Source organism: Mercenaria mercenaria, unplaced genomic scaffold (assembly GCF_021730395.1).
Source record: "Mercenaria mercenaria strain notata unplaced genomic scaffold, MADL_Memer_1 contig_3292, whole genome shotgun sequence".
Taxonomy (NCBI): Eukaryota; Metazoa; Mollusca; class Bivalvia; order Venerida; family Veneridae; genus Mercenaria; species Mercenaria mercenaria.
The window spans coordinates 19785-35418 of NW_026461417.1; the positions used below are offsets into that span (position 1 = coordinate 19785).

At 34.9% G+C, this 15634-nt stretch overlaps 1 protein-coding gene across 1 annotated transcript; it reads left to right on the forward strand.

Moving 5' to 3' along the window:
- The first annotated feature begins 1129 nt into the window (after window positions 1-1129).
- Window positions 1130-15379, forward strand: LOC128552923 (complex III assembly factor LYRM7-like). Its single transcript, XM_053534005.1, has 5 exons — window positions 1130-1152; window positions 4431-4503; window positions 5099-5169; window positions 8785-8869; window positions 15205-15379. Exons 1-5 carry the CDS (start codon window positions 1150-1152, stop codon window positions 15312-15314), a joined length of 342 nt encoding a protein of 113 aa, XP_053389980.1. The 5' UTR covers window positions 1130-1149; the 3' UTR covers window positions 15315-15379.
- Window positions 15380-15634: the final 255 nt, after the last annotated feature.

The window sequence follows — 15634 nt, forward strand, 5'->3', positions numbered from 1 at the left end:
ATTTGATGAATTAATTTACTATTTAATTATCAGTTTATTCAGGTTTAAACATTTTTAAAAGTTATTACGAAGCATCTGCAATAATTTTTTTATACTGAAGTTGATGAAAGTCACCTCGTGCAGATAGTCCTAGCTGTTGTTAATTTTCACCTTTCATGGTGTGATTTAGGGACTGATTACACAGTAGTTCACAGTTTAAAAGTATAAAAACATTATCTAAATTATTTTTGAGATGAAATATTACAATTTCTTCTACCAAAGTGGTTTAAGCCTGGACATGCTTACAGTTGCAGAACACAAAAAAACTTAAAAAGTGCAGATATTTTTCTTATTCGCATAACAGATGTGCCAATAAGTATCCTTACCCACATGACAGATTTTCTGTATTGTTTCTATTTTGGGCATAAGGTATATCGTAGTTAAAGGACTATTAGCATCATGTTCATTGTTTGAGCATTATTAAATCTGTCGAAATAAATTAGATATTAAAACATATCTGCAACAAATGACAATAATTCGTACCATTTTTATCAGTTATTAAAATTAATAAATGTAATTGTCTAGCTGTCAGGTAATGGGACGCGTAGCCCGTGTTTTAGCCTATGTCTGGTAACCTGATGCCTAGACTGTCATTAGAATAGGGGATTCTAGGCATCTGGTAATTAATTTATAAATTTATTAATTTTGGGCTTCTCTGTTAAAATACTGTGCTATACGTTGAGTAATTAAGTTGCTTATTATCACCTGTTACAAAAGCTGCTGCTGAAAATTCTACTGTAATTTTTTAAAAGCCTTACTGTTATGTTGTTGTGCCAAGACAATATTTGACACATGGAAGTTTCAAAGATAAAATAAAGACAGTTGCATCAGAATTTTTGGAGCAAAAAAGTAATGAAAAATTACAGAAATCTCTTTTAAGCTGGCTTATTAATCTAGGAGTTACAAATTCAAAATCAAATGAAACTTGTATATAGGTAGCTTGCATAAAGACAGAGTTTGGGATTGCATTATATGAGATCACAAATGTCAAGGTCACTGTTGATAAAAATAGGAAAAAGATGATTTCTGCTCAATAACTTAAGTTTGCATTGATGTTTTCCCTGCTGGGAGTGATTTTATTTACACTGTCTTGTCAAACTTGTTAAAAATATGGTAAGTGGGAGGTTGACATGCCTTAATTGTTTTTAAATCCTGAGTTTCCTTTATATAGGTTTCTGACTGTTCCAGGGCCTTGCCTCAATTTTCAACTTGTTTTCTGTCTGTTTTTGTATTTTGTATTGTGTATGTTTTGTTGTTGTTTTTTTTTCACAATTTGACCATCATAATGGTAGGTTTCTGGTGTACAGGAAGCTTATCTCTGAAGACTTAGCTTTGGATGATATTTGGGGTCACTGTAACAGTAAACTAAAAATAGAAAAATGGTTTCCACTCAATATCTTTAGTTTGGGTACACCTGTTGTCAGTAAACTTGGTTTGTAGATAGTTTTATTTGAGAATTTATTTAGGGGTCACTTGGGTAAGGGTCAAGGTCACTTTTACTAAAAATAGAAAATTAGATTCCACTCGATACCTCTAATTTGGAATTAGATAACTTAATTAGCCTGCCCTCTGCTACACAGTGGTCTAGAGTGTTGGGCTGAAGAGATCTTTTGTGCTGTGGAACATATGGATTGCAGTTCAAATCCCTCTAAGCGCCTAAGTTTTTTTAGCTTGACTTTTCAAAGAATAGGTAGAGCTATTAAGCTCACCTGTGCACCGCGTCCACATCTGCGTCAGCATCGGTGTCCTAATTTGGTAAGCTGGTATCTCAGTAACCACTTGTGGGAATTGATTGAAGGTGTAAACTGGAAACCAGCTTTTAGATAATCACAGTGAAAAAAATTCTCTTTCATTTTAACCATGACCTTGAACCAATGACATTATAATGACTTTTTTTGTAAAATAAGAGCTATTGGCAGACAGCAATGCTTGACTGCTTGCACTATTTTCTGTGCAGCCAATACTATCTATGGAAAGTTGAAGTGAAGTCAACATTTGTTGAAACATGTGATAGATATTCTTAAATATGAGGAATCTTGTATAAGATAACACTTTTTAATAAGGTTTATAGTCCGTTTTATTTGACCTGGCGGGACGGAGTTAATCTCTGACATATGCAAAAAATGGTAATCTCAAAAAACGAGTAAAAGGTAGAGCAATATAACTGTTCCATAATCTTTATTGGTAACCAACAACTAAAATTCAATGCTACATTGGTTACATGTACTACATACCCTGCACAAAAATGTAGTGGACCATCGCGGAACCACGCCCCGCCAGGTCAAATAAAATGCACTATATCAGTAATCAAATGTTGATACTGCTTTATGTTAGCAAAGCTCTTGTTACTAAGAATTTCTGGTTAAAGTTTTTGTGCAGTTTCACTCTATCTCGGTTATTACTAAATGGATTTGATTCAAACATGAAGTAGTTGTTCCACCTTATCACCCACATCACATGACACAAGGTGCATCCCTCTTGCACCAATATTTCATGAATTATTGCCCTTTTTGCTTAGAATTATACTTATTAAATGTTGTGGTGCACTTTATCTTTATCTCTCTTACTACTTCATGCACTTTATTAGCCCACCATCATCAGATGGTGGGCTATTCAAATCACTCTGCATCCATGGTTGGTCATCCTTCCGTCTGTACATCCATTAACAATTTTTCGTTTTCGCATGTTCTCAGAAACTACAGGGGGTATTTTAACCAAACTTTGCCAGAATGATGTATTGATATCCTAGTTGTGTCCCTCTAAAAATCAGACTGGTTCAAAAAATTTTGAGTGAGTTATGGCCCTTTGTTTATTTTTATAATTTACATAGATTCATATAGGGAAAAACTTGAAAATATTCTTGTCCAAAACAACAGGGCCTAGGGCTTTGATATTTGGTATGTAACATCATCTAGTGAACCTCTACCAAGATTTTTCAAATTATTCTCCTAGGGTCAAACATGGCCCCGCCCCAGGGGTCACATGGTTTATATAGACTTATATAGGGAAAAACTTGGAAAATCTTCTTGTCCAAAACCACAGGGCCTACAGCTTTGATATTTTGTATGTGACATCATCTATTGGTCTTCTGCTAAGATTTTTTAAATTATTCCCCAAGGGTCAAATATGGCCCTGCCCCGGGGGTCACATGGTTTAGGGAAAAACTTCTTGCCTATAACCTACAACATTCAAATTTGGACCACATGTATAGTTTTGAGTGGCTAGATGAACCTTGACATGAGTTGACCTTGATCATGATCTAGTGACCTACTTTCACATTTCTGTAGCTACAGTCTTCAAATTTGAACCACATGCATAGCTTTGTGTACAAAAATAAACTTTGACCTTGACATTGACCTAGTGACCTACTTTCACATTTTTGAAGGTTTAGGCTTCAAATCTGGACATAGTTTGCATAGTTTTATGTTCCGAAATGAAATTTGACTTTGATTTTGACCTAGCGACCTACTTTCGCTTTTCTCAATTTACAGCCTTTAGATTTGAACCACTTGCATAGTTTTGTATACCAAAATGAACTTTGACCTTGAAATTGATCTAGTGACCTACTTTCACATTTCTCAAGCTACAGCTTTCAAATTTGGACCACATGCACAGTTTTGTGTACTGAAATTAACTTTGACCTTGAGCTAGTCTTGAAATTTGGAACATTCAAAAATGGCTCAATGGTGGACGCCAAGATCACTTTGTGATCTCTTCTCTTAAAATTTATTCCCCATTTTTACTTAGAATTTCAGGTTAAAGTTTTGGTGCAGTTTCACTCTATCTCAGATATTACTAAATGGATTTGACTCAAACATGAAGTAAGTGTTCCACCTTGTCACCCACGTCATATGACACAAGATGCATCACTCTTGCACCAATATTTCATGAATTATTGCCCTTTTTGCTTAGTATTATACTTATTAAATGTTGTGGTGCACTTTATCTTTATCTCTCTTACTACTTAATACTTTTGACACAGACTCGAGCTATTGTCCAATATCTTCATTCACATTGGAGTCATTAAACACTTCAGTGACAACTCCAGTTTCCTCAGATGTGGCCAGTTTCACTATCCAGCATCAAAATAGTCAAGCTACGCTGTCTCCAGTGACAGCTCTTGTTTATGAATTTTGAAAATATCTATTAGACAAATATTATTTAAATCAGTCAATGATTATTGTAATTTTGACTGATCAGATTCAGACAAACTGTCTGAAATAGCAGTATCTTGAAGCCCATGGGAAAGTTTATTTTCTGATTGGTTTGCTATCTCTCTCAGCAAGCAACAGCTTTGTTCACCTGAAAATGATGATATTGACTTAGAGAAAGAAAAAGCAAAATACATGTATGACTTTTTACATCTGACACATTGCCGCCATTTTTTTCAGGTGCTGTCCATTTTCAAGCAACTGCATAAGACCAGAAAATCTGTATTTAATGGAGACACATACGCACTAGGAGGTAACATAGAATTTACAATTATGTTGTTTGACTCGTTCTAGGCTCTTATATTAAAATTAGTTGCAGTTGCAATGTTTCTTCCGTTGAAGAGAATCTTTGTGAAGAAATAATTTTTTCTCTTACATTGAGTTTGGACTCACTTTTCTCTATTGATCTGTCTCAAGTTTTTTATGTTCTTCAGGAAACATTTCCTTTCATAATTCAACAGCAAATGATAGCGAACAGTGCAAACCATGATCAGCCTGCACAGATGTGCAGGCTGATTTTGGTCTGCACTGGTCGAAAAGGCAGAATCACTTGCTGCCAGCAGGCTGAAGGGTAAATCAGATTGAAGGAAAGTATTTCATCAGTATATACATCATATTCAGTGATCAGTTTCTGTTTGAAATTGGTGCCATTTGCAATTAATTCTGTTGTTTTTGCAGTTTTAGGGAAGCACTGCAGATTACATTAGTGTAACATTTTCATGCAAATGTCAATGTATTTTCTCTTTTTTAGCTCTAGCTGTCATACACTATTCATACATTAAGCTAATTATACATAATTTACACAATTTTAAAGATATATTAAAAGGACAAGTTTTCTATTTCTTCAGTTGTTAGAGAGAAAATAAATGAAGAATTCAAAAGCAATAAAGATGTAGATGATACTCAGAAGATTGAAGAGGTATGGAATTTGATTATATACTTAATAAATTCTGTCAAAACTACTGCTTGTACTTCACAAGTATATATAAACAGGCAGAAAGAAATCTGTAATTTAATATAATATTCATGACCTGACACAGTCCTATAAATTGCACACACTAAAACTTCAAAACTTCAACAGTAGCTAGATCTTGGATTTTGTATTTGGCTCTCGTGGATTTTGCAAGGATGAATCACACTCGGGGCTTGCGCACCTTGTAAGATCCGATCAGGCAAAATCCGCTCAAGCCGAATGCAGCATCCCAGATCGAGCTACTGTTATAATAACCCTATTATATTAGTCCAACTCCTGGTCCATGTTTTACTGTCATTAACTGGGTGTGACTGTGTACACTGATTTTGCCTTGTATACTGATTTTGCCTGATCTGCACTTGTTTTAGTTGAGCTAGTTGCACACACATTAGTTTAGTACACTTGCAGGACATGCCAAATAGCCTGACTTAAACATCATGGCGCATTTTGGTGTACAGATCATGTAATTGGGATAGCCTGATGTTGTGTGAATCTAGGCTATCAATTTTTTTTTAGACTTTTCAACTTTTTTTTATTTAAGGAGGTAGGTTACCTTGTTACAAGGGTAAATTCAGATTAGTTGAACCGCAGCATTTTCTTGTATTTCGTGTAATATGAAGTTTAAACTGCTACAATCTCAATTTCGTTTGTGTCTGTCCCTTCAAGTTCAATTTTTATCCAGGTTTGAAGAACATGACCCTCCAAAGGTATTTCATATTGAAAGAAGAAGGAAAATACGGATATTTAACACTTTTCAGTGTATTTTAGTTTCATTGATATCCGTAGAAGTCTGCATAATTGATAATTTTACTAGTATGCACGTTAGCTTTCTAATATATGATTAAATTGTATATGTCGCGGGGCTCGTGTTTCCATGGTAACGCATTTTCTCTCATTTTTAAACAACTATGTATAAAAATAGGGGTTTTCGACAGCTTCAGTGTCATTCTGTTAATGACCAACATGTAATATTTGTGTAATATTATTAGCAAAATACCAAGCACTTTACATGGTACCCTATTTTTCTTAAAGTTTAAAGTAACCATGGCAACAGAGATGTTTAAAATAGCTTATATCTTGCTTTTTGTCGTAATTTCTTACAAAAAAGATATTGAATAAGATTCTCTTTCTAGTTAATGTAGCTTTAAAACATATTATTTTTAACGTACGTTATATTTTCGTGTTATTTGCATTTATTCAAACAAATTTCACAGCTTGGAATACTTACAGCAGTACCCCTCGTCAAGCATTTTTCATGGAAAAATCATTCAGCATGCTGCTATTATTCTCGTGGATATTGTTGAAATGAAAATAAAAAGCCGAAGCTATGTTTCTTAAATAGACCAGTGTCAACGCTTTTAAATTTTACATTTAGATACATAGGTCACGGGCTTCGTTTCCATGGTAACATCAATTCAATTCAAGAAACCACAATTTTCTACTGAAATTTGAACAATTTTAGATCTTAGTTTTAGTGTATAAGTAACAAATTATCGACGGAACCTGAAAAATAGGTATTACACATCAAACTGCTAGATCTTTTATTTGAAAATGGCCATAACAAGTAACCTTTCACCCAACTATATTCCAAATAACATTGGTTACCATCATCCATTTTCTTACGTTCCGCATAACATTTCAATATAACTACATAAAAGAAACAAAATATTGATTATTATTCAGAGCAAAATTTAAGACTCATAAAAAATATTTCAGCATATAATGGTTATTTGAAAATAGTTAAAATATAGAAAAAGCACAGAATTACGTACTTTCAAGATAAAAGCTATTAATTTTGCGTGGTAACTGACACGTAACGTCATGACGTCAATGACGTCATTTTAAGGCAACATTGTTTTGAAGCATTTCTGCGGCAATTTATTCATTATTTCTGCATTATTAAACCATAAAGCGTCAGCTCGAAGACAGGTTCATGATTTGTTCTCAGAAGAATGAATAAACAAACACATTTAGTTGTCGTAAACGTCGTCGTAAATCGTCACTTTAGCTTCCGGTTGGACATGCGCAAATACAAATATGAAGGTAACCTACCTCCTTAATAAACTGAATGACCAGATGTTCTCTGTTTGGCAGTGTTACTCTTATGATTACCTGGTAAAACTGTGTTTCATTTGGAAATATTTATTGGAAGAATATTTATGATGGATGTTTAAATGTGTGATACAACCACTATAATGCAAACACTAAGACATATTGTTTTGAAGACTAAGGGTAATGTTGGTATCAGTCAAAAATCCATATTTGTTAATCAGTACAAAAGAAGGCCTGATTCTTGATTAATCATAATGAAAGTCATAGAGAATCCATCATTGGTCTTCGGTTAAGATCAGAAAATCCCAACCCGAGGGCGCACCGCTCAAGTCTTAAACGAGGCTGAGCCGAGTTTAAGACTTGAGCGGTGCGCCCGAGGGTTGGGATTTCCGGTCTTCACCGAACACCAATGATGGATTCTATTTCTCACTTACCAGAAAGCAGAAACAATAAAAACAAGCATGAAAATATGAAACTATTTTAAACGCGGGAAATTGACGTCCGTAAGCAGAAGTGACGTCGTGACATTTCAGTGACGCACAATAACAAAGTTCCGCTGTAGTTTATCGTTTGTAGCGTAACGGTACGTTCTTATCATAAAGTAATGAATTTTGAATCGAGAAATACAGTATAAGGAACGGAGAGAAAAGATAAAGGTACCTGATTTTTAATTATTTTACATAAATAATATGTATATTCAGTGCATGAAGTAGTCCGTCACAGGAGTGTGGGATAACCCATGTGAGATAAGATTTTCCAGCACTTCTAAAAATAGAGATTTTTCTGTCCGATAAGTGAGAAAAAGATATCTATTCTGGCCAAAAGAAGATGAAAAAGCTAAACATTATTTTGAACAATACAACAGTTTCAGTTTTGCAGTTTTAACATGATGCCCCCAAATGATCAATATTTGACTATTCTGTCATAGTAATTAGAAATCCTTTTGCAGTTACACTAATAGTTCTGAGTGGAAATTCCTCCAGTTTTAGTTTATTTCTGGGACATTATTAGGATATTTGAATTCATTATTGAGGAAAACTTTAGTTGACAATAAAGTGGAGGGCCATTTGTTCATGATTCATTGACTCAGCAATTTCTCAGTGCATCTCTAGAGAAGATTTATATTGTTTGATGATCAGAGCTTGTTACTCTGCATTGGTAATTGAGTAAGAATTTTATCTAACAGGAAAGAAAACTATCTGCCTTTGTTTAGTGGTGATTGCTCTTCAGAGATGTCTATTGTATAGGTTATACTATATTATCCTTCACCCTGCTTAATTTCTAAAATGGACTGGTCGATTATTCATTTTTGGTAGTACCATTTATTATTCGGAGGGGCATTCACTGAAAATTTACTGACTGAATAGCGGACAGTGCGGACCAAGATCTTGGTCTGCACTGGTCACAAAGGCAAAATCATTTGCTGGCAGCAGGGTAAAGGTTAAATCAACTGTAAGCATTCAGCTTTATCAGAATCAATTACATACAGACTGTCTTTCTTTTCAACAGCTTCTTACTCTAGCAGAGAGTACTGAACATGCCCTACGAACAATGGTTGTCCAAGCAGAATATAATCCAGATACTGGAAATTACAGTAAGTATAGTATTAGAAGTTTAGAAAGACAAATTGTTATGCTTCTTGCCCCACAGACTCCAATGCTGAAAACCTGTGAAGCATATAGTATTTGAATTGTCTGTTTGTCAGTCTGTCATATTTTCTTGTTGAAAAATAAGCTGGACTATTGTACTCACCCTGGCTTGGGCATTGCTTTTTGTTTCATGGTACAGCTCTCACTTCCACTGTTTTTAGCTCACCTGTCACATAGTGACAAGGTGAGCTTTTGTGATCACCCTTCGTCCATCGTCAGTCCGTGCGTGCGTGCGTGCGTGCGTGCGTGCGTGCGTCCGTCCGTCAACAATTTCTTGTCTGCACGATAGTGGTTTCATTTATGATTTTATTTTAACCAAACTTGCACACAACTTGTATCACCATAAGATCTCGGTTCCTTTGTTGAACTGGCCAGATTCCAATATGGGTTCCAGAGTTATGGCCCCTGAAAGGGCCAAAATTAGCTATTTTGACCTTGTCTGCACAATAGCAGCTTTATTTATGATTTGATTTTTACCAAACTGGCACACAACTTGTATCACCATAAGATTTTGGTTCCTTTCTTGAACTGGCCAGATTCCGATATGGGTTCCAGAGTTATGGCCACTGAAAGGGCCAGAATTAGCTATTTTGACCTTGTCTGCACAATAGCAGCTTCATTTATGATTTTATTTTAACCAAACTTGCACACAACTTGTATCACCATAAGATCTTGGTTCCTTTCTTGAACTGGCGAGATCCCATTATGGGTTCCAGAGTTATGGCCCCTGAAAGGGCCAGAATTAGCTATTCTGACCTTGTCTGCACAATAGCAGCTTCATTTATGATTTGAATTTAATCAAACTTGCACAAAACTTGTGTTGCCATAAGATCTCAGTTCCTTTATTGAACTGCCCAGATCCCATAATGGGTTTCAGAGTTATGCCCCTGAAAGGGCCAATATTAGCTATTTTGACCTTGTCTGCACAATAGCAGCTTCATTTATGATTTGATTTTAACCAAACTTGCACACAACTTGTATCACCACAAGATCTTGGTTCCTTTCTTGCCATGGCCAGATTTCTTCATGGGTTCCAGAGTTATGGCCCCCTAAAGGTCCAAAATTGGTTATTTTGGCTTTTGCAGCCATATAGAGACTTCATTAATTTTATGGTTTGATTTGATACAAACTTCCAAAATATCTTCAACAACAATAAATCTTGGATTCCATGACAAATCAGATCCAATCGTAGGTTCCAGAGTTATTTTATATCTGATTACCTCCCCTGATTATAATCAAAATGAATTTATATCAGTAAGTACTTATAGGACTTATTTGAAATTTCACTATTGTCATTAGTTGGACTGAGCCGATCAGGGTAGATAACTATGGACTGATTTTATGTCAAATTACCTCCCTTTATTAACCAGGTTTTCAACGAAAACCTGAGTTATTAGATTGGGGTAGATGTTGGTCGGGCGGGCGGACGGCGGCGGTGGCGGCGGCGGCATCAAACTGGTGTTTCCGGTCAATAACTTTTGTTTCGGTAAAGATATTTGAATAAAACTTGGTATGTATGTAGCTTATATCAAGACAAAGGCTGGGATTGATTTTGGGGTTTTTGGGATCAAGGTCAAGGTCACTGTTACTTAAAATAGAAAAAGGGTTTCCAGTCAATAACTTTTGTTTCGGTAAAGATATTTGAATAAAACTTGGTATGTATGTAGCTTATATCAAGACAAAGGCTGGGATTGATTTTGGGGTTTCTGGGGTCAAGGTCAAGGTCACTGTTACTTAAAATAGAAAAAGGGTTTCCGGTCAATAACTTAACTTAGGAATGAGCTATCATGATGAAACTTGGTGTATAGAAAACTTGTATAAAGTTGTAGCTTGGGATTGATTTTGGGGTTTCTGGGGTCAAGGTCAAGGTCACTGTTACTTAAAATAGAAAAAGGGTTTCCGGTCAATAACTTTTGTTTCGGTAAAGATATTTGAATAAAACTTGGTATGTATGTAGCTTATATCATGACAAAGGCAGGGATTGATTTTGGGGTTTCTGGGATCAAGGTCAAGGTCACTGTTACTTAAAATAGAAAAAGGATTTCCGGTCAATAACTTTTGTTTCGGTAAAGATATTTGAATAAAACTTGGTATGTATGTAGCTTATATCAAGAGAAAGGCTGGGATTGATTTTGGGGTTTCTGGGGTCTAGGTCAAGGTCACTGTTACTTAAAATAGAAAAAGGGTTTCCGGTCAATAACTTAACTTAGGAATGAGCTATCATGATGAAACTTGGTGTATAGAAAACTTATATAAAGTTGTAGCTTGGGATTGATTTTGGGGTTTCTGGGGTCAAGGTCAAGGTCATTGTTACTAAAAATAGGGTTAGGGTTAGGTTAGGGTTAGGGTTAGCATATCTTCTACATGCATGGAGGGATTTTGATGAATGTTGGCACAATTGTTCACCATCATGAGACGGAGTGTCGTGCGCAAGAACCAGGTCCCTAGGTCTAAGGTCAAGGTCACACTTAGAGGTCAAAGGATACAAGAATGAAAACTTTGTCCGGAGCATATCTTCTTCATGCATAGAGGGATTTTGATTTAACTTGGCACAATTATACACCATCATGAGACGAAGTGTCTTGCGCAGTTCCCTTCTTTAGAATTACTTCCCTTTGTTGTTACTATAAATAGCTTATATTGTAACTTTTTCATTACTAGACGTAGGGAAAAAAGCGAGACCACTTTTCTGTAGTACAACATGCATGTTACATCCAATTTTGAGGTGTATTTTGACCAATCTCTACCTGGTAAGGATTTCTGTGTGGACTTACAATTTTTTTTTTTTTTTTTTTTTTTTTTTTTTTTTTTTTTTTTTTTTTTTTAAGATTAACTTCCCTTAGTTGTTACTATAAATAACTTATATTGTAACTTTTTTATAATTGACCGTACGGAAAAACCAAGACCACTTTTCTGTGGTACAACATAGTTGTTACTTTCTAATTTTAGGTGTATTTTAAGGTATCTCTACCTGGTTAGGAGTTTTTTTGTGGACTTAGAAAAACAAAAGAATTACAATGATTACTAAACAACCACAAAATTAAAATTACATCTGCAAATACAGGTGCTAGAGTAAAGAAATTTGCTTTGACGGGCGTATATTGTGACATTCTGGCACTCTTGTTTATTCTTATGAAAAGTGTTGAAAACCTGGTTTCGTGGCATTGCCGCGTTTCTTGTTTCAAATTAAAATGAGTATATCTCCATAACTAATGAAGATACTGATCTGAAATTTCATTAATGTCAACAGATTTATTTGGCAGATCCTTCTTTTGTTCACATACAATAATTTTCTGTTTTATTACTTCCCTTTTACGTTACTGTAAATAGCTTATTTTTTGTAGTTTTTTTTATTACTAGCTTTAGGGAAAAACTGAGACCACTTTTCTGTGGTACAACATGGATGGTACCTCCAATTTTTAGGTGTATTTTGACATATCTGTACCTTTTAAAAAAAAATTTTCTTTTTGGTTAAATTTCTTCCCTTTGTTGTTCCTGTCCTTTGGACTTTGATATTTTTTCTGAGGACCTTCTTGTCCTCAAGTGCAATGATAACAGGTGAGCGATTTAGGGCCATCATGGCCCTCTTGTTTGTAACTACTGACCCTATTATCATCAAACCTCACAATCATGGGTTTTCTCCTTGGTTACAGGGCAGACGTCACTGAGGTCAGATATTGTTACAGTGAAAAGTGTTGTATGTAATGGTGTGCAGTTTTGCTGTATCTTATAACTATTCTAACACTTTTAAGATTTTCTTTTATGTAAACAAAGAAGAATTTTAGCCTGTATTGTCTTGTCAATTAAAACACGTTTCACAAAATGTTAATGACCTACTTTTGGAAATTCCGCCTAATCTCAGATTAGTATCCATTCCTGGTGTAATTTGAACATGTTAGAATAGAAATAGATTCTACTTTTGCATGCTTTGTTGGCAAATAAAACACACATTTTCGTTCAGATGTGTCATAATTAGATTACAACGCATCTGAACTCGAAACCGTGTTTTATCTGCCAGCAAAGTACAGAAAACTAAATTCTTTTTCCAAAATCAAACTTCAAACTGGGTGTTGAGTGAGTATAGGGAAGACCTTTTTTGGTTTTCGGTCAAGCAACTCAAGCAGTTATGGTCTTTTTCATCAGATATTGCAATAGTTTTGGTGATAGTTTTATGACACCATTCTCAATTTCATTCTATTCTCTGTCCTTATCATCATCAAATATCACTTTGAGTTTCATCTTAGTAAGGGATAGACATACTTCTGTAAAGAATGGAACGTGAAGGATTTAGTACAATATGTATATGAGTCAGTAAGTGTACAGACTTTGAAATTTTACCTAAATCTAGAAGTACACCTTTATAAAACCACTTGTACATCCCATTTTTAATATAAGAATACGGTAATGCACTTGAACATATAGCCAGTTAATTGAGTAATCATCCCCCCATTTGAAAAAGATTGGGTATATTGTTAGCTCGACTATTCAAAGAATAGACTAGCTATTCTACTCACCCTGGCATCGGTGTCGCCGTCGGCGTCACTGAGAAAATTCTGGTTAAAGTTTTACATGCAAGTTACTATCTCCAAAACTAATGCAGATATTGAATTGAAACTTCACATGTGTCTTCGGGGTTATAAAACTAGTTGATAGCACCAAGTCCCATAACTCTGACCTTCATTTTGGCCAAATTATGCTCCCTTTTGGACTTAGAAAATTCTGGTTAAAGTTTTGCGTGCAAGTACATACAGCTAATACTAAAAGGCATATAGATTTGAATCTTATTTTTTCTTTTTCTAGATAAATTACCAACCTCACTGGGTCAAGTTCCATAACTCTGACATGTATTTTGAGCAAATTATGCCCCCTTTTGGACTTAGAAAATCCTGGTTAAAGTTTTACATGCAAGTTACTATCTCCAAAACTTATGCAGATATTGAACTGTCTTCGGGGTTATAAAACTAGTTGATAGCATCAAGTCCCATATCTCTGACCTGCATTTTAGCCAAATTATGCCCCCATTTGGACTTAGAAAATCCTGGTTAAAATCTTGCGTGCAAGTACATACAGCTATTACCAAAAGGCATATAGATTTGAAACTTAATTTTTCTTTTTCTAGATCAGTTACCAACCTCACTGGGTCAAGTCCCATAACTCTGACATTTATGTTTGGAAAATTATGCCCCCTTTTGGGCGTAAAAAATTCTGGTTTAAATTTTACATGCAAGTTACTATCTCCAAAACAAATGCAGATATTGAATTGAAACTTCTCATGTGCCTTCGGCGTTATAAAACTAGTTGATAGCATCAAGTCCCATAACTCTGATATGCATTTTGGTCAAATTATGACCCCTTTTAAACATAAAACTCTTTTGATATTTAACATTTTGGGTAATAATTTCCTGCATCTGGGACAATATTTCAAATAGTCAAGCTTGGCTGTCTTACGGACAGCTCTTGTTTTGATTATGCTCCCTGGTCGGTCTGTAGACAAATTGATTTTGGATAAATAAAGAGAAGGATTTGATCAAAGTGCATAGGATGATTGTAGGGAGAAGATAAAAGCTGTTATGTAAAATGTCCAACATCATAGTGACCTTGAGACTGAATATAGTATCCGATCATTATGGTAAGTGGAAAACACTTTTAAGTACAAAGGTCAAACCCCATAGCATGATTGCTTGAGATCACTAGATGACACCTTGTTGCCATTAGGTCAAAGGTCAGTCACAGTGATCTCGAGACAAAAGCTTTGGCTTGTGGTTATCATATGATAGTCAGTAGTTGACCCCTATTTTATAAGGGATCACTTTGTCATGGTAACTGTGACCTTTTGGTTTAAAATGGAGTTTTGTCAATAGCTGGAGAATGCTTATATTTATGGTTGTCAAACCTCATAGCATAATTGGATTTGGTTTAAGGGTAGGAGGTCAAAGGTCACAGTGACTTTGATTATAAAAATGGTTGTATACTTTACTCCCAACAGGCTTTCAAGGGAAGTATACGTGTTTTTCAAACAGCTCTTGTTTTTTAACCATTTTTACCAACGAATATTGCATCATGTTTTTATCTTCATGTTCATGTAGTAGTATGAATATAACTGAATTCTTAACTTGCTCTGTTCCTTTTATACAGCAAAGTGGGAATAAAAATCTTTCAGAATCTACCAAAGACAAATGTGTTACAGATTGTGGTACATGTTGATTGAACTAAAATTTAAATGAAGATCTAGTGTTCTTTTGACTGACATTCTGTTTACTTGCTTGCTTTATATTTTCAGGGGCGAATGTCACTAAAGACACACAGCTATTTGATAATAAACCATTTGATCCAAACGCAGAGTTACCTAAGAGGAAAAGAAGACCAAAATGTGATGATAAAGTGTCATGAATTGGAACTAATAACTGTATATACATTTAGTTAATGAAAATAAAATGTTAATTATTGAACTCACATTCTCTCCTTGAATTTTTTATAAGAAAAACACAGAATATTTTTTTACAGAAAGTTTAACTAATAGTTTCCTACTGTTTTGGGACAATAGGTTTTTGCACCTTGTCCTGTTGTCAAGCTCTTTGATTGTTTTTGACCTGTCAGTAACTTTACCGTGGGGGAATAGATTTCTTCTTTATATAACTTTGCACAAATATTGACTGTTTGTGCATTCAAGACCCAGACCTGTAGCTCAAAGGTCAATTTCAATCTTAAAA

Coding starts and splice junctions, on each gene's coding strand:
- LOC128552923 (XM_053534005.1), top strand. Junction 4,504..5,098: donor AGACACATACGCACTAGGAG/GTAACATAGAAT, acceptor CTATTTCTTCAG/TTGTTAGAGAGAAAATAAAT. Junction 5,170..8,784: donor ATACTCAGAAGATTGAAGAG/GTATGGAATTTG, acceptor TCTTTTCAACAG/CTTCTTACTCTAGCAGAGAG.